General features: G+C 45.0%; 1 protein-coding gene and 1 long non-coding RNA gene across 3 annotated transcripts in view; one reads left to right on the forward strand and one right to left on the reverse strand.

Moving 5' to 3' along the window:
• The window catches only part of ntng1a (netrin g1a), a 97,136-nt gene that overhangs the window by 72,318 nt on the left and 4,997 nt on the right, over positions 1 to 19,821 (forward strand). Inside the window, exons 5-7 of one of the 2 annotated variants that reach the window (XM_062380047.1) lie at positions 7,515 to 7,541; positions 11,649 to 11,693; positions 12,732 to 12,791. In XM_062380047.1, the coding sequence (XP_062236031.1) occupies positions 7,515 to 7,541; positions 11,649 to 11,693; positions 12,732 to 12,791 (132 nt within the window). The remainder of the gene's footprint in view (positions 1 to 7,514; positions 7,542 to 11,648; positions 11,694 to 12,731; positions 12,792 to 19,821) is intronic. The other variant, XM_062380049.1, reaches the window with a different exon arrangement.
• LOC133933090 (uncharacterized) lies at positions 11,245 to 15,429 on the reverse strand. The gene is made up of 3 exons (XR_009912016.1): positions 15,194 to 15,429; positions 14,932 to 14,968; positions 11,245 to 12,383 (listed from the first exon to the last, which is right to left on the reverse strand). It is a non-coding gene; the product is annotated as an uncharacterized LOC133933090 (long non-coding RNA).

Here is a 19,821-nt window from a genome sequence, read left to right on the forward strand (position 1 = left end):
ATGCGAGATGGAGATCGATGAATCATCATCTGGGGGGGGGGGGGGGTGGGGGGGCGATATGTCGTTTTACAGCGGTGCCGTGTCAGGAGCAGAAGAAGAGGAAGAAGCGGGGTTTAAAAAGTGATAAAGAAGGAAAAGGATGGCAGAGATAGAAGGAGGAGAAGTGGGCATCACTCTCTGTCAAAGCTAACTCAGCCGTCTGGGGTGGCTCTGTCTCTCTCGCTTTCCCTCTCTCGCCCCACCTCCCCCTCACCGTCTCACTCACGCTCGCTTCCGCCCGATGTGGAGACAAAAGGAGAGGGATCAGTTTGAGAATTAACCATGGCAGTTCATTTCACTGTAGGGCTGAGGGAGGCTGAGGGAGATGTGGCCTGACGATGGCTGGGGAGGGGGGGGGGCATCTGAAAAGTTTGTTTCCAACTGAAAACGCACTGTTAACTTTTGCTGTGTTTTTCAGTTAGATACCACAAGATATAAGGATATAAATGTTTGGTTTATGTACTGCAATTTGCACGCCATTGTGGGTTATGTGAATGATGCAATACGTAATTTACAATTTACTACGAATATTTGGTGAAATTGCAGTACCGTACTAGTTAGGACATTCGCCGGAGTGCTATGTTACATTAAGGGGGTGGTACAGTGGTTAACTGGATTTTTAAGAATTTTACTGATTTTTCAAAGTTATTCAAGCCCAGGATGCTTCAACTGTTTACTCCTGTTGGGGCCGTGCAGAGTTCAGAAGTCTCCCAATTTATACAAGTTCATTCATATCTGTATATAGTTAAATATCAGCTGAAATATTTGTGAGTTGTGTTGGTTTACTTTGAAAGATAATCCTGTATTAGTCTCACACCAGGGGAATTTGCGAGGATGCCTTTTGGATAACGGAAGATAATAACATAATAGACCTTTTTTTAAATCACTGAGCTCATCAATAATAATTTGAATGTAAAAATGAATCAGTCCCCTAAACATGCATATTTTGTTTTTAATATTTTTTATTTCCCCAGATCTGTGAATTATTCTCTGAGAAATCCAAAAAAAATATTGAACTGGCAATGTTAAGAAAAGTGGAAAAAAGATGTGGATCTGTACCAAAGAACATTTGGTTCATCCATGACTCATACTGCGTCCTTCCAACAAGTTTTATGATAATCCATCATCCTGCTAACTAACATACAAACAAACACATGCAGATAAAAACATAACTTCCTTTGCCGAGGTGGTAAAAGTTTGATCACTGGTTTTGATGGTCATCAGTTATCGGTCACTGCTCCTGTCCTGTCTATCTCAGTCCCAGTAATCAGAGGAGAGTAGAAATAAACTTCCCTGCTGGAAACGGCTCAGATGATCACAACCTGTTCAAACAATTCTGATCTGCCCAACCAAATAAAAAGTCTGTCAACACTGTTATTGACATCACTGACACACAATGTTGGGTTGGGTCTTGTTGACGGTGAGAAATTAATGAAATAATAGCAGCGTCATGCATGGAAGGGTGAAAGTGTTGTGGCACATCCGACTCCTGCAACAAGCCAACACAGAAACGAGGAACTTAATCATGTGACGCTGATGGACTACATTTTTAATTCGCTACACACTGTAAGATAATGTAAAGTAATTGCTCATTATGTCCAATTTGTGGGGCGTTCCTTTGTAAACAGAAAACTTGGATTCGCTTGCATGCCCTACATACATTATTCATTTCCAATCGCACTGCAGATTGCCAACTTTGGAGCTGTTCCTCCAGCTGAAGACACATCCCGACTCCATCCAGGACAAACGTCAGTGCAAATGAAAAACCTCATTGCCAGTAAAAGACAAGCTGAGATTGTGCAAAAAGGAATGAGAGACGCTATTTGATGGCTGTGACGTTTCTGCAGGAGCGGTGAAGTTATTTTCACCGGCAAGAAAAAAAGCATGTGAATCAATACGCTGGTTTCTCTGGCATTAATTTGTGTTAAAGTGTGATCCGATCTTTGTCTAGGAACAGGCAAACACAACGTGCTCGGGCCGACAACGCACACAGAATATGATCTTTCCTGTCTTTATCGAACATGAGCCATTAAACATTCACTGCGCTGTTTGAGAAAGTAAGCAAACCCCTCGGAATTAATAACTGGTCGAACCTCCTTTGGCAGCAATAACCTCGGTGGCTGTGGCTCCAGGCCCGTGCCAGGTTCAGGGGGGAAGTTCGGAGCACTCGTCCTGCATCTCGATCCGTTCCGAGGGAGAAATTGTCCTCATTAGTTCTGTTTGTATCTTGATAAGAAGAATAGATTTCCTTGTCAGGGCAGGATTAGGAAACACTTGCTCAGATTTAGCCGGAGCCAGCCGTAGAGTTTATGGATCTCCTGTGATCAAAGCGGTGAGAGGCGTGGACATGCAGTGGATTTCACTGTAATGATTCATGGCCCTGCCTGGAAAGGAGATCCACATCAGCACTCATCCTCCTCTTCCATCCCACTGAAAATGCCCGGTAGCCCCTGCAGATGACACAAATAACTGTCACATCTGCAGTTGACAGTCACAAACACAAATAGCATTTTTGCGCAGTGTATGTCAAATTGACACCATGCTAGATTTGCTCCCCCTATGGGTGGGACGCGTAATTCCCAGATGTACACAGATGTGCATTTGGTTAACAAGCTGATGGAGAAGAAACTGGAGACATCAGAGGACAAAGAACCATGTCAACTGTGGAGGTAGAGACTTTACACAAATATGACAGGCTTGGGGGTTTATCTGGCTTCTGAACTTTAAACTAGCGAGTTAACAACTTCCCTTAAGCCCCTTTTCCACTGGTCAAAAAATCCAATGACAAAAGTCACATCTGGCTTTTGTCTGTCATGGGAATAGATACAATCACTTTGTTTTGGCAGTGACACCTGGGTAAACGCACTCATTTGGCAAGAGTGCCTCTGTTTTCAGTGCGTTTCGTGATGTCAAAGAGAAAGAGGAGAATGAGTCAATTTCCATTTTTAAACAGATTTACCCAAGTTTAAAAAAACTGTGTATATTCAGAAAGTGTTAAGCAGCTCAACGTCAAGCAGAACAGCACAGCACGGACATGTGACCAAACACACATACACATGCATATAGCCTCACACTCATCTGCACATACACACGTATAGACCTTTTGTGATTAACCATCCATCTTCCAGAGGAAGTATATTTCAATGGGAGGACCAAATCCCAAAGGAACTGGACTCGTTATTTTGTGAGTGAACACAAACAACCACTACTGCATATGCACATATGGTTTTATGTATATTGTCATATATGTTCCCTTCATGGTGTCGGGGACCAAGATTCAGACTTCATGGGAATTTGTTTGCAACATATAACTAAATATTTCGATGGAGGCGATTGTTAAATGAGCCTTGGGTTCAGCTAATGCATCACACAAGCATCTATATTACTGTAGTTAAACTGGTGAATTGATCCATTTATTCTAACCATCACTTGATAAAAAGAAAATATTTGTTTTGAGAGACATTGCCCTCTAAATATAATTGCATTTAGTTGATGCGTCTTCACATATAAACATTTAAACATTCTTTATATGTGCACATATCTCCACATCCACCTTCGCCCACTCATATCTGAGTTATTCCTTTTTCCACGGCTGCTTAAATTTACATTTTATCCCATTTCTCCTCCTTTTGTTCTCGGTAAAATCCACTGCCTGTTGTTTTGCATGCTCTTACTCCGGTGCTCCTTCTGCCCTCCTTCCATACCACCATTTTTTTCTCCCTTTCCCTTCTTCTGCCTCTTCTTCCCTGCCTCCGCTGCCTCCGCCTGTTCTCGCTCCATCTCTTGGTTTCGTTTCATGCTCACATTCTCTCTCTCCCTCATAACACCCCCATCCACCCCAGAGACCGGGCTTGTTTACTCTGTCTTTCCCACATCTCGGCTCTGTGCAGCTGTGACGGTAATCTTTCTTTCAAATATTTGTTTCTTCCGTCTCCAGATTTCTCCTTCCCCCCACTCCCTCCCTCTCCCCAACATTTCTGCCACCCCCGACGTACACGCCTCATTCCGTCCCTGAAACCTCAAACTGTGCTCCTTCCAACTCGGCTCCGGGGCACTTAAAGACTTGCCACCTTCAATTCAGATCTACACATTGAGCGCAAGCGAGCCAGCCGGGGCACTCCGGCAAGGCAAGCCCGTAATTTTACTCTGGAGGAATTCAATCAGGTTGCAAACCGCGCGCTTGTGTTTTCGGCCGCCTTTTCTGAAGCTAACCAGTTAGCGATGCCTGTCACCGTCACTGGGCTGCACGCGGCCAAAGAGCTGCAGATGGTGATGGATTGCTGTAAAAATGACGGTCGCCAGGGAAAGTAATTACCAACTTTGCCTGCGGTGGAAATTCAGTAGATAAGCCCTTTTTCAGAGCAGTCCAGGTAAAGCACCAAGGCAAACAGGTGAGACACATCGAAGGTCAGCACAGAATGGATAGTGACCGACACAATGTAATAATGCCCATATCACACACAGACACACACACACACACACACACACTGACTTCCAGACCAGCAGCTGAATGTGCTCTCAACTTTCTTTCTGCACATGTGAGGACACACTGAGGCTGAATAAATGACAGAGTAGCGTGTTCACAGAGGAAATGGGATGTATGCCAATAGATCCATGGGTTGAACATTTCATTAGGGCTCTCTGATAACCCATTAGCAAGGTTACAGGATTGGTCTCGGATGGTTGACAGCGTAACTGGAACCGAACCAGTGAAGGATGGACATGCAGCAGTGGGAATTGCGGCCGAGCTGCTCTGTGAAGTGACATTTATTGTACATCAGTCGCTGCTTCCATGACTCAGGCCCTCTACTGTGTTTTAATGGTCAGATGTGCGCGTGTGGCATGTGCTGACCCCACATGCACACGTATCATGTTCAGTGAATGGCACGCCCCTCGTAGATCATGTTCACCACCCAGCGGATCGCAAACCGGGATCCCCGCACTGCCCGTAAAAATCAATGGAGCCCACCGTCACATAAACGGCTCCTAATGCTCTTCCTGTACGATAGGACACAATTAGATTGCAGCCGTGCCCGTAATGGCGGGGGCAAGGCAGGTGAACGGGATTGGAAATGATGGTGATTGAAAATTAATCGAATGACCCAACATGGGATCCCGGACATCAGCTCGAACCCCACAGGTAGTTCATAAAGCAGCGGATAATTGCAACGGACGGAACTGGTGTCCCGGATCAGGACTCAGGAGAAATGGTTGAATTCAAGTGACAAAGGAGCGCTTTCTTAAAAAACACTTGCCCACAACATGATTTATATAACAAATACATTATATTCACATCAGGAAAATGATGGTCAATATACTGCAGTAGATCAAATCACCACATGGAGGACTGTAGATAAGTACCTGCAGCAACTATTTTTCACTAATTTAAGAAAGTAGATTTTTTCCCAATGTTGATATGAGCATGATCTTATTGGAGGTGTGTTGGTTATTCACATATTACCTACATATACTTCCCACTGTAGTGACTTATTATTTATAGATGTGAGCTCGTCACCTGAATTCATAGCAATTACACGTTTAATCAGCTTTCACAAAGACACGCAACGCTTATAATTAGTGATCAGACTATGAAAACATGAATCATGATTCTTTTCAGATGCTCTTCCAATCACTCTGCAAATTAATAACCCAATGAGATCAGATTAAAATTCAATCGCAGCTATTGCTGGTACTATTAAAAACACAATAGTGAAGCCACAGGTAATATTTGTGTGACCTGTTTTTAGTTTCCGACGTGTGTCCGTGTTGTGACAGCGACGCTGCCAGATCAAACTGCACTCGGTGATTAAGGTGATTGCGATCCCGATTGTCCTTGTCCTTGTCCTTCCCGTCTCCTGGTTAGCATCTGCTCAGCCCCTTGAGGTTTGACATCCATTATGCTCTGCCTCCGCGTGTCAGCGCAGCCTCCTGTACTTCACTGCTCTCAGACAGGTCACAGGTTTGGCTCCTAAATACGGCTGGCAGGCAGAGATCAGAGGGAGAGTGATTGAATGACAGGGGTTTGATCAAAGTCCACGCGCACTATCATACACACACACACACACTCTCAGGAAATCCTCAGGTTCCCAGGATATTGCGGGATAGCTCCATTAGATGAAAGGCCACACAGATGCCTGCTCGCCTCCCCAGCTTCCTCCGCCGTAGGTTGGCAGTGAGCCGGTGACGAGACAGATGTAAGCAAAGGGAAGAGAGGGCTCTTTTTTTTATTTTGTTTCTTCTTCTGCAGTTCGCATCAGTGCATTTCTCCTGCTGCCCAGGAGGCTTCCCCTCCTATAGCGAGGGGGTTGTTTGTTTTGGTGGGTAGACTGCTGTATTGAGGGTAGGGAGGTAGAGTGAATGGGAGGGTGGGCTTCTGCTGAAAAGGATGATTGGAAAAAGTGGAGCTGGCGTTGACGTCCCGGAAGCATATTCTGAAAAACGAAGGCTTATCCCAAAATACACAGTGTGTCTGAAGTCACCAGAAATGGGAACGAGTGTGCCATTCCCATTTACAGACCCAAATATGACCCAAACCAAGATGTTGGTAGTTGGATCAGATGGCGCGTGCACGTTTCAGTCTCCTCAAACAGCCCGCCAGCTGCCCGGTGTGGGGGAGATCTGGTCACCATGGGGATGAGACAGACTGTATTATCTGCTCAGTGGCTGTCTGGCACGAGGGATTGCTTGATGGAGGGACAGGCAGGCAGCAGGATAAGACATGTCTTCCTTTGGCGTCGGGGGCCAGTGTTTGCCATCTATGATGCTATTTGATATGTGTGTGTGTGTGTGTGTGCATTCGGCATCATGTGTCTTTGGCAGTGCGTTTTTGAGAGACTGATGTGCCGGGAGCCGTCTGAAAGCACTGTGGCGACTTTACTAAAACACTAGTGCTCTGCCTGTTTGGAATGGGCTGTTTCCTTGGCCTGTGTTAATGATCCGGAGAAACCACAGAATTATTCTTTGTCATTACAGAGTCCTCAAACAGTTCTACAATGCACTGTCACGTTTTTTTATTGTTTGCATGCTCCAAGTTGTGTGTAGAGCTTTATTTAAACAGTCCGTGGTGCAGAGGAAAGCAAGACAACTATGTGGTCATCAGGTTTTTCAGCAATCGGCCATGGTACATCCATGATCTTGCAACGTAATTTTTTAGGACCAAATTTTGGATTTATTACTGACTTGTCGTGAGCCCAAAATGAGTTGCGACATATTTACTATTTGCTGTGTGACCTTTTCCTGGCTCTTCTAGAACAGACATCAAGGAAAACGAAGAAAAGCATTATAAAACAAAAGGTGTGAATCTTGAATAAAGGTTAAAAACAACCGGACCACTAGCCCTCAGTTTATACATTATTCCAGGTGTCTCCAGCTCATCCTGATGGATCGGGATCAACAGTTTACTTCTAGGGGAGAAATGTTGCAGTAACACAGTTGTATGCCTGTAATGTAATTCTTCTTCTCTTTCTCTCTTGCAGGTATTCCTAATAACATTGGTCCAGTTAGTAAGTAAACAGTTACAAAGGATCTATATGACTGCTTGGTGCCTTGCTTTGCCTATTGTACCCCCCTGCAGCATACATCCTCCTCAACTCTGTGCCAAGTGTTCATTTCTGATTCCCTAATCCTGTGAAGAAACACTCAACGCCTGAATGACCTTTTCTTTATTTCTTTTGTGGTGGGCTGTGGGTGTAAGAAATATTTCATGATATGGACGTATTTAAACAAATTTGTTATGGTTCATTTAGTTTATCCACACTCGACTCAACCAGATGACACTTGCCTGGCTCTGAATGCCGAATGCCATTTGTTATTTTTACCTCTCTCCCAATGCATTATAAATAAATGGCTTCTAGACTTTATTAAAGTGCCAGGACCTCTCTGGCAGTATAATGTCACAGGAGGTCATTTTAATATAAGCCGCGAGCGCCTCGGCTGGTATTATCTTCGTCAACCAGTAGCCCCCGAGGAGGAGGAAGAAGAAGAGAGGTGCCATGACTCAGGTTACCGCTGCCTGGAAGGCTGTGTGGTGCAGGAACCGCACGACTGTATTGAACAAGTCAAAGTGCATTCACAGCCTGGCTCCACTCTCCTCAGCTGCTCCCACTGAGTCTGTTCGCTTCCCGGGGGCAGCACATTGATCAGGCATGTCACCCCCTCCCTGTCCAATCCTGGACCCACATAGAGCGGCTGGTTAAAGAGAAGTTTCTGATAAACTTGCCCAGTGATAAACTTTCCTGTTAAATGGTGATAAACACCAAAGCTGCCTGTAGTCGTAACTGTCGGCTCTAGATCTATTCTAAGCCTTTAGTGAGTCATGGACGTCCACTGGTTTCATCCAAACATTAGTTGTAACAGTTGTTGCTTTAATGCAATAGCTATGGATTTAGACACGCAGTATTATTTGAAAACATTATCAAATCAGTTTCCCTTTTGGTCAGAGTCACAAAACCCACAGACTTTCAGGTTAATTTGTATTTATCTCAACTTGAAATCCGGTGTCTTGCTGGGAGTTAGTTGAGAGGACTGATCACTCTCTGTTTGTTCAATATAGAGCTGAGACCAGGAGACAGTTGGGTCAGCTTATCATAAAGGCTCAAAGCAGGAGGTACACCTCTAGCTCGGCTCTAAATAAAGATTGGCATGCTGGTGGAGCCCAGGTACCCAGTTTGAATCCTGGTTCGGCCAGGCCTTTCGGTGTAGAGTTTCCATATGTCTGCAAAAGACATGCAGACTGGGGATTAGGTTAAATTGACCATATACGTTCAGAGTGTACCCCAGTCTCACGCCCAATGTTGGCTGGGATTGGATCCAGCTCCCTCTGCAACCCTTAAAGGACAAGCGGTATAGACAAAGGAGGCATGGACATCTAAAGCTCACTGCTAAACTCATCACGTCTTGTTTATCTAATCTAAAGAAGTGTGAAAAAGAGACAAGTCGTTTCAGTCTCCCTGTTCCAGGTGACAGTGGCTTTGATCCTCCTCTCTAGCTCTCAGCAAAAAAAGGAACAACTGTATCTCACAACACATCAAACTGTTTTTAAGCTCTATTATGTGGCTAATGTTCATATTTCAAAGAACAACAGTAGTGCCTTACTTTCACTCAACAATAAGTTAATGCTCAAGTGTTTTACCAAGGGAAATGTTAGAATCTCACACACACACACACACACACTGCTCTTGTTTTCACCATTTAAGAGCTAAGAAGATCGCTGGGCAAGTTTCCCACAACGTGCTGTGACAGACGCGGGGTGGAAACAGATTGTTCCCAGGTGGATTTTAATCAGGCTTTAGAGGGGCCGCCGACACAGGAAGTGAACACTGGCTGCAGAGTCTTTTGCCTTGAATCAGAAATGGACACGTGGCCGAGAAGAAAGAAACTCCCTCCTCCTCCTCCTCCTCCCCCTGGTGTTCTCCAACTGCTTGCCTCCACCACCACTGCCTTTCACTGAAGGAATTATGCCTCCACCACAAGCATGGCCTGAGTTTATTATGTATGTGTGTGTGTGCATGTGTGTGTGTATGACTGTGTGTGCATGCTCTTCATACATGCTGTTTGTACATGCATACATATCCACATGATTCATCCAAATGCCAGGCCAGATCATGTCCAAAGGCTGACCCTCAAATCCTTTTTTGGGGAGAGTGCGCATGCTGATAAATCTGTGAGTGTGTGTGTGTGTGTGTGTGTGTGTGTGTGTGTTGGGTGAGGGGAGTTGTCGATGTAGAAAGGACACTCCGACAAACCAACGTCTCCACTTATCATCCGGATTGTCCCACAGGGATTTAGAGTTCCCACAAGTGGCCGTACTGTCACAGCAGTCTCTCTCACTAAAACCCAAACAGCGACTCGCTGAAGAGGGCGAGGATGTTTGTCGTGCAAACACAAGCCCAGTTCACGTTCTCGTTCTTAAAAGACCTGAGAATAAAGTGCATAAAAAGAAGGTGAGGACGTCCTTGATGTTGTTAAATGGACGAGATGTAAAGCTAAAAAAATAATATAAACGCTGCACTTTTCATGTTGTTGGAAGGTAATAGAAATCCTTGACTTTTCTCAATTCTATTCCAAGTTTATTAAACCAAGAAGAATTGTCTAATGTGGACCATTAAAGGGAAATTAATATAAAAATAAAAAAAACACAAAGCAGCCCTGGCTCTGTAAGATTGCTTTCATTATGGGTATGACATTGATTAAAACCCATCTCCACTCATTTAGTTCGCCTTACCTGAACATTCTCCAAATCAAAACAATTAACGGAAGCCAGACGTGTGTTTCATCCAATCAATGGCCAACATGGGATAATTAATATGAAGTTACTTTACCGAGGAGCCTGTATAGATCCAGGCAGTGCCGGTCATGCTTAATTCACTCGTTGAATGTCATACTGTTTTTGATGACAACCAAAGAAATGCAAACGTGTTGTTTAAAAAAACACACACCACTTCACAGGTTTGCAGCTGTGAGCCCTGAGTGTGAGCGCTGATGTGGTGTGCCCTCCTTCTTGAGCTCTCTATTTGTTAATGTGTCACTTTCAAAAAGCCTTCGCTGACTTTAACCCGCTGGAGACGCCACGGTTGTCACCGATGCGTTAGTTCAGCTGGGGGATGACATAATATAAAAAACAGGAGATTGTGGGATAGTCTTATGTTCAGTTTCAAACCAGAGACTGTTTATATTAGGAATCAATGTGTAGTCCTGATAGAGTCAAAGCTAAAGTAATACTCGATTCCAGTGCTGTAAATAAAAAGGTCAGAAGCACTTCTCCATGTGTAAAATGAATTATCTCTAAAACCAGCCTCGTTACGAGCCGTCATACTCCGGCTGATAGGCGTCTTGCCAGGACGCCGCTGGATGTTAATTACCCCCGATTGCATGATTAATGAAGTCAGTGGCGAAAGGACAGAAAGATCAAGTGAAGAGATGAAGGGGCAGGATGAGAAAACTTATCCATATTCCTCCCTCTGCTTGAGTCCTCTCCATTTCCAAACCACAGAGTATTTCCCTGACACGGAAATACCGACTTGTATGTAATTATGAGGTTATGCTGCCCACAGCAGTCCGTCATTCCAAGTCCCAACACCTGCCATTATTTATTCATTGTTATTCGTCCACCAGTAATACACTGTAATTAGATATTGATTACATAGTCGATGTGATGAATTAAACAAAATGCCCCCTAAAGGCTTAATTCGCCAGACATAGTTTAGACCCGCTTGCATTAATCATGACTTCACTACAGAGTTTAAAAGGGGTTTTATCTCTTTTATTTGTTTCCTTCAGTTTTTCACTCATCATCGTCATTGCCATGAACACGCACACACACAGCAAGCCTATGTGCGTCACACAAATTACATACAACGTCTCTCCAGTGTCCGTTTACTGGCTCTTTGGATGCATTCTCTTTGCTCGTCCATGTCAGCCCTGCCCCATTATGTACTTGATGTTCCCTCAGTTTATGACTCTAGCCATGCTGGACATGTTCATGTCTCCAGTTGTGTGTGTCCACTATCATGTAGTTCCCCCCCCCCCCTCCACCCCCTCTTAGACCTACAGGTAGAGTGCATCACACAAGCGCACATGAATAACTCCTGGTTTCTCTCAATTGCACGCAGTTCGGCCGAATGTGTCATCCCTAGGTGTCGCTAACCGAAAAGAAGGTAGGCATCAAAGATTATGCAACAACTATGTTTTTCCACAGATTGTGTTCCTATAGAAAGAAAAAAAAATAACTGGTGGTAAAGAGTATTTGTGGGTAGCATCTTCCCCCTTTCTAATCTAGGCTGTAGCATTGTCCTGTCTGGCTCGTGATAAAGGATTATTTGGGCTCCTTTAGTGGATGCTTGTTTATTAACGGGTGCGCTCAAGTTGTCACTTCCTGTAATGGCGTGCGTTATCTTCTGTACATTTACGCATACACACTTGATTTGAATTAGGTGTAGAGACATTCGAACCTGTCTGAGCGCATCAGGAGGAGAAGCAGGAGACATTTCACGTTGTCTTTATGCAGAGTGATGTCAGGTTATCTTCTTCCATCTTGCGGATGTGATGTGCAGCCACCTCGCAAACAACTAGCACACAACCACTGGGCTCTGTGTTCCCATGGCCGCAGCCAAGCGCACTGGGTGGATGTATCAGGAGCTTATGTCACCCGGTACAATGGCAGAGGCTAAGCCTGTTATTTCTTTTTTCCCACTGTTTGTTACATGTCCGGAAAGGAATGGAGGGATAGATGTGTTCACTGTGAGCCAGCTTCCTTACCCACGCTCCTGTGCACAAATTTATAGGGTGAAAATTCTTGGCCGGCCTCCCCCGAGGTGGAGTGTAGCTTGTCAGGGGACAGTTTCTGTCTGGGGAAACACACAGAGGCTTTTGAATTATACAAAGCACTTGTAAATGAAATGAAGCGTTAAAGAGGAACCAAAATATTTGAATTGTTCGTCATCTGAGGCGCTTGTAGCAGATGCTGCTCCGCGCAGCCAACTTCACTTGGCAATGTCACTCTTTATTTCCCAATGCCATCATTCATCATTATTGCGTATGTTTCTATCTTTTTTCTTTCTTTTTCTTTTTTTACAGTTACATTTATTATCAAACACGATGCTCACTATTCTTAATTCTCTGACATCACATGTTTTGTGTTGAATTTTGCAATATCATGCTTTTTTTGTTGTTTGTTTCTTCTTTAATTTGTCCAGTATCTCCTCAAGTTGCATTGTCCACTGCCCCTTCTGTCCACGTTGCAAACAGCAAGCGAGGTAGGAGCTCCGGAATTCATTGAACACGTTGCCCCCCCACCCCACCCCAACCCCACCCAAAAGATGACCCCAAAGCCTTCTCACTGTGTGAACTGATGTTTCTGTTAAACTGTAAGCCCCCTAACCCCTGCAGCACCAACCCAATGCAAGAGCACTCTGCATCCGTATCCTCAGCTCAGTGCTGGACTGATGGTTCTCTCTGTCGAGGGCACGCAGAGGATCCCTCCGTCTATGGAATCTTCTCTAAACACTATAAAAGTCCCCTGGAATCATATCTTTTTCAAGGCAAATGAAGTGGGTGTTTGAGCCCGCAACTATTTTTGGGGAATGTGTTTCTAAGACTCAAGACTTTTTATTCCCCGTGCGTGAATGATTTATGACCTTAGCCTATTTCGGGAAAGGAGAGATTATTTGTCTTGTGAGACTGAGGTATCTAATGCAGATAGCTTACAGTCGGAAAGGACTCTCTGCTTCAGGTGAAAGGTAGAGTGGACTAGACGTGCTGCTCCTTCATTCCCAAGCCTTTGTCGGACTGTTAGTGGCCAGACCTGACCTCAATACAGATCCTTAATAACCACAATCCCTTGGACCAAAGCCCCATCTATTCTGGATCCGTGAGTGGGCTTTGTGTCCGAGCGGCTGCCAGCGAGGCTTAAGGGTCACATCTGTCTGCGCCGTGACACATGGTGTCAGTGGTCACTCAGCGTGGCAGACTGATCCTCACTTGAAGAGAGCGGAGCTGGGGCCGCCCCCTCCCATCCCGCTTCCCTTAGGGCAGGCCTGTCAGTGACTATCATGGAGTGCGGCATGAGGTTTTGCAGTCCAGCTACAACTCCATATTTCTAATTTAGCACGACATAACACTGCATAGCGGGCAATGACACACTCCCCCGACTGCAACTCAGCACACGCTCACTCGCCTTACTGACCGCTGAAGTTGCGACGAGCCTTTAAAAACAACTCCTTTCTACTTTAAACGCTTCAGTTTGACAAGTTAAGGGTTTCTTGGACTTGAACTCATCAGGCATTTCATTCCACGGGTTTTGCGACATGAATCGGGATTAAAAGTTTCATCTCATCCTCTCTCATCACTTCAAACCAGATGATCAGCTCAGTAACACAGATAAAAACTGGGTTTTCCCACAGTCTATTCCCCGAGCTGAAAGAATCCATTTCATTCATGGTTTGACCTGCCTTGCGCTGTGTGGTGCTCCCGGTGTGACCGTGTCTCTGTGCCATCATACCGGAGTCTCCCTCGCCTCGTGTTGTGGTGTGTTTGAAGTGATGTGACCCGTTAGTCCTACTAACGCTCTGCTTCTTTATGTGATGCCTTCTAAGACTCCGGCTGTGTCCATGCCGGATTAAACATGAACTTCCCCTCCCTCTCTCATCCCTTACCCGACATCTCCTCCCTCACGACGCAGCCTCCATTTTAAACCTTGCATGCCATCGCGCCTCGCTCAAGTTCCTGCTAACCCTACCGCCGTAGCACTCCCAGCAACAAAAGCAGTAGTTTCTACACTCCCTACCACGTCTCTCTGTCTCTGTTCTCCCCCCCCCCCTCCTTCACACCTCCCTCTCTCTTTGCAAGACTGCGAATGCTTCGGCCACTCCAACCGATGCAGCTACATCGAAGTGCTAAACACCGTCATTTGCGTGAGCTGTAAGCACAACACTAGGGGCCAGCACTGCCAGCTATGCAAGCCGGGCTACTACCGCAATGCCTCGGCAGAACTGGACGCTGAAAATGTGTGCATAGGTCAGTCCCCCACTCGGGCCCCTTTTCACCGCCACCCTGCTTACACATGAACACCTTCGCCACCTCACCTCCTGTCTATGATTTGTCACCAGAGAAAGTGTTGCATCTCATCCCCCACCGCTCCATCACCTGTGCGCCCTCCCACCTCCATGTCTTTCAGTGGTCTCCACATCGTCCTCTTCTGTCTCTTCAGCTCGACGGTGTCACCCATTAACCTCCCTGTCAGAATGAGTGTTTTATGGAGGACTCTAGTCTCTCAGCCTTAGTCAGACACACAGGAACTTGAAACTGGTTGTCAGTCTTTCTTTCAAGTATGAATATAATTATCTGCAGAATGAAATTTGGGCTTGATGCAGTATTTTGTAGGTAGCTTGTACTTACTGTACTCTGCAGTTGGTTTCTAGCGTCTAGCCTGGATCTAATACAATAAGACAAGCATTGATTTAAAGACAGAATGATTCTGATAAGTAGATAGAATGATAAAGTATGTGCACAGACTAATGAAAACACCAAAACTATGGAAAACATTAGCATAAAGAGTGGAACCTGGGGGAAACAGTAACTCTAACTGTAACTAACTATTTAACAGGTTCCAATCACTTTTGTTTTCGTACCAGAACCGAAAAGTGTCTCAAGCACAAACCTGCTGTTTCTTCTTCTTCTTGTCTTTATACTGATATCTCTCAGAAATGTCATCCCTTAAGTATCTGCATCATTTGTGAGCAAAATATTGTTTCCGTTATCTTGTCTATGACCTTTATGCAGGCATTCATTGTCTGTTTTTCTTTTGTGGAAAAAATTACATTCCAACGTAGCTCCTGAGGCAATAGTTTGGTTCTCCGTTGGATTCCTTTGCTGGCATGTGGAGTGAGAGCTCGGTGCGCTCGCTGCCATGTGCATATGTGAGTCCTTGGGGGGGTGGAGGTGGATGAGGCGCTGGGGGTGTGGGGGGGGGGGGGGGTCTGACAGGCGACAAGAGTTGTCTCGGCGAAGTCACACGGCCACAGTCCGAGGTGCCACACAAGTGCACATGTCATGTACATGAAGTGGCCTCGGGAGTAGCAGCTGAAACCCGTCGGAAGGCGTCGGAAGTCACCGAGGCGTTACCTCGTGCCAAACTCGCCGTCACCCTGCCTCTCTGTCACTGACCCGTACCCCCAGCCCCCCCTCCCCCATCCGTTTGTCACCCACCGCCGCCTCCCTCCTCTCGCCTGACCCCTGGATGCCACTGGGGCGCAGCCACGTGCAGCCGGCGCTGCCGCAGAAGGTGTGATGTGATGGTCAGGGGCTGTCAAAATAGGTGTCACTTGACTGCAGAGTGCTTCAGTCGAGCGTAGGTAACTAAAGACTTGATATTTTTTTGGAGTAGCCTTTTATAAATGATAGCCAGACTGATCTCAGTGAGGAAGGATTAATTCCAAAGAGGCATTAGAAGGTTATTTCAAATTCTTAGATGGGAAGTAAGATGGATAACAACAATGCCCATTTCAATGTTCTGCATTCTCATTCCTACAAAACCTTCACCCTTGTCTCTGTGTCATTTGCCACCAATCGATCTGACACGAGCTCATCACATTCCCTCTCCTCTTTCCATCTTCCTCTCTCTGTCTGTATGAATGAATCAGATTTCAGGAAACGCATGTGCAGATTAGCTCATTATATCCACCATAATTCAAAGCTACTGATAGAGGCTTGGCATATATGCTCATTGCACGATGTATAGATCAACATAAGAGTAATATAAATTCTGTACAGACTGAAATGATTACAATGTGTTCATGCATCTAGAATCAACTTCATTCTTGTCTCATTCTGTCTCCATTAAGGTTGAAATGGTAGCATTTTTTAAAAATCTATTCACATTTTTGACCAGTTAAAAGCTTCTAGTCCAGCTCGAGGACTGCGGTCCGCACTGTGTGGAGGAAAGTCAAAAGCACCGCCCTGTATCCAGCCTGTGTGTGTGTTTGTGTCTTGTTTTTCCAGAGTGTAATTGTAATCCATTTGGCTCAGTCAGTGATCGCTGTAATGGCACAGGATTTTGTATATGTAAGGAGGGCGCTACAGGGCCCAAGTGTCAGGAGTGCCTACCCGGCTATTTGTGGGACGATGGCTGCAAATGTAAGTAGAACCGCAAAAAATCAACCTCCCCACGCAGCTCCCGCCTGTGCTCCCCCCCCCCCCCCCCCTCAGCTCTGTCTCTCTCTGCTCTCCCTTCTCATCCTCTATCTCTCTGTGTGGCTCCTGAGCTTCACCTGGACGTGTGTGCTGCACATGCGCAGGACTGCCTTTACAAATACAGACCCACACCATGAACTAACCCAATACACTCAACCATTGGATTCACTAACTGACCCCCGCTTTATCATCAATACCGAGGGCAAAGGAGAAAAACAACGGCCTGGCGGTCGTGAATGCTGCTCAGTTATTCAGCCATGTCGCACATCAGCAACACAACAGCTGAGTCAATATTGACCGCTGGATACGCTGCGTGTGATCTGTTTGAGGAGCCATCACCCGCTCGCTGTTCTCCACAGAAGGACAATGTCATCCAACACCAACATTTGTTTGAAGGGGAATGCAGGTCATTTTGAGTTTCACTCCATTTATTAGTCTACCTTCTTTATTTCCCCCCGGTCATTGTGCACTGCATGCAATGCCTGGTCTAGTTTTTTTTTTTTGTTGCTTTCTTCAAATGTCACCAATTTGTCATTGTTTGCTTCAAACATCAATGACAAAACCTACAGGAGAGAAAGTGCACGCCTCACAATGAGGTGATTACTTCCTCTCTGGCAAGTTCGAGAAAGAACCCCTTGACCTTTGAAGACGTGAAACCAGCGTCACAGACACTGGTTATTCTTAATGGCACGGGGCGGATCCAGTGGAGCAGCTGAAATCTGAATGCGCCCTAAAATCCCTCTTTCCTGTCATTAATCTTTTTATTTTGAATGAACGAATCACTCACTAACAATGCTAACAATACATATGACAATTGGTTAAGACTTTATTTCTTAGCTTTTTTGAAGAACACAATGTGCTTGAACAAGAAACAATATTCTTAATATTGTCAATGACATGTGGGTTTCTACAAAGCTATAGAGCTAACAGTAAACAAGGAATGACTTACATGCGCACCTTACCATTATCTTACTATGTGTTGGACCTTTGTGTAAAATGTGGCCCCGTCATGGCGCCTGATTGAGAAAAATACCTGATCCTCCACCATTGCAGGAGCAGTTCAGGTATAAATTACTCAACCTCTTTGCACTGCTCTCACTTGTCTTGTGCTGGTTCAAAATGCTCGCAGAACTTATTGCCAGACAAGCTGCTAATTGCTGCTAATTGGCCGACCATGATTAGGTTAATTGAGATCTACAGAGCTTCTCCACAAGGTGGTGACACCTTTGTGCCTGCCTCCCGTAGCTCAACATTAATCACTGTCCTGGCGAACAAAGGCGTCCTGAATACAATCCTGTAACGTGGCATAAAGATGTGGGATTCATCTCAAGTTTTATTTCTAAGCTCAGCCTGAAAAATGAAAAAAAGAGGAACTACTTGGCCATGGACGGTCTCCTCTTTTTATTTACAGTGATCCAAGTCTGCAGCTTTTTATTGTGTGATTATTGAAAATCTTAAGAGCAACGGTACTTTTGATTGAGTATTTTCTACGTGGTAGAAATTTGCACTAAACTTAAATGAATTAGTAATTGTGAAGTTGTGAAGTTCACAATTACTTGTGAAGTTACCAAACCAAATGACCTAAACCAACTTCAATCAGACAGTTGTTTATATAGAATTTAATATTGATGATAGGATATTGATCAATTCATCAGTCTAACTTGGAAAATTCAGAAGCTGCTGCTATGCTGTGGTTTTCCATCGTACACAGAAAAAAAGAAACAGCAAAGACACGACTTCTTTCATCTAATAGTGACAGATACCAGAGCTTCATCAAAGTATAAATTACAGCATTAGTAGGAATGTCTGGAATTCATCGGCTTGATGGAATATAACATCATTAACCATTAAAACCTGTTTGTTTTTTAAACGATCTGAAAGCAGCTCCGCATTATGATGTTAATTCAGTGCAAAATGAAAAATCTGTTTATTTTCTTGGCGCCTGACAGAGATGGGTGTTTATTTAAGAGCACAAATATATTCAGCCGCTTGTGGTGTGAAGACACAGTCAGCATGTGCTTCAGCGGGTGTGAAGACATAGCTCATGTCAGGGAGGACGTCCATTGGTCTCCTTCTTTACATGTAGTCAATGGTGTAAGTAGACTACTCGTCAAGCTAACAAACTTATCGGGAAGCTGTCTTTCCAGTTCTTGAGGAAATACGCATTTTGTGTGTACTTGGGCTTAGCCTACTTTGTGGAACGCAGTGAACCAGTTCAAAATTGAGGCTAAATGCAAACCTGAGGAGAACGTCCATGGTACTGAAGGTAGCGATCCCTCACTGCTATTGTTAGCCGATGGTGTTATCCTCTAAATGTCACCAAACCGAGTGCAGGCCAGGAGGGGAAGGGGAATGCTGCTCATTGGCCAGTATCTCTGATCAAAGCAGCGGGAGATCCAAGGGGTGGGGCCGGGGGTCACCCCAGCTAAAAGAAAACACGGAATGAGTTAAAGGTGCACCTTTCGGAATCAGGAATTGATCATGGATGTTTGACATAGAAGTGGCCCCTCTGTGTAAATTGTGGCCCCTTCATGGCCCCTGATTTAGACACACCCTAGGACGGCCACTGGATCAAACTATCCCAGCTTGAACATGGCATCTGTCTATTTCCTATTGCACATTTCAAGCGTTTGAAGAATTTGTAAACGCAGAAAAAATGCAAAGGCCACTGTCAAAACAAAGGAGTTTCTGACCCACATCAAAGTCTCAATTAACACTCTTGATTCTTCTTCTTTGTTATCTTGAAGGAGACATTTTATGACCCAAGTTTCCTCATCCGATTTTCCACGGGGAGAGAAGCTTATTTATTGAGTCGTTACTTTAGTTTTTTGCACAGCGGCCGACTTGCTGGTGAAATTGATATGTCAGCTGGAAGAGGGGAAAAGGGGACAAAGTTTTAGTTGTGCGTGGTAAATGGGGAGCTGTGGCCTGAAGCGAGAACTCACTGAGCCAAACAGCAGCACCCTGTTTTCTGCAGCTAACCAGACGTGGCACAAATAGGATTCGCAGAGTCAATGTTTCTTAACGAGCCTCCTATCAAAGCCCTATTTGGCTACTCCTGGGAGACAGCATGCATCCAATTCTGGGGTATTAGGA

This window comes from Platichthys flesus, chromosome 21 (assembly GCF_949316205.1).
Source record: "Platichthys flesus chromosome 21, fPlaFle2.1, whole genome shotgun sequence".
NCBI classification, from domain to species: domain Eukaryota; kingdom Metazoa; phylum Chordata; class Actinopteri; order Pleuronectiformes; family Pleuronectidae; genus Platichthys; species Platichthys flesus.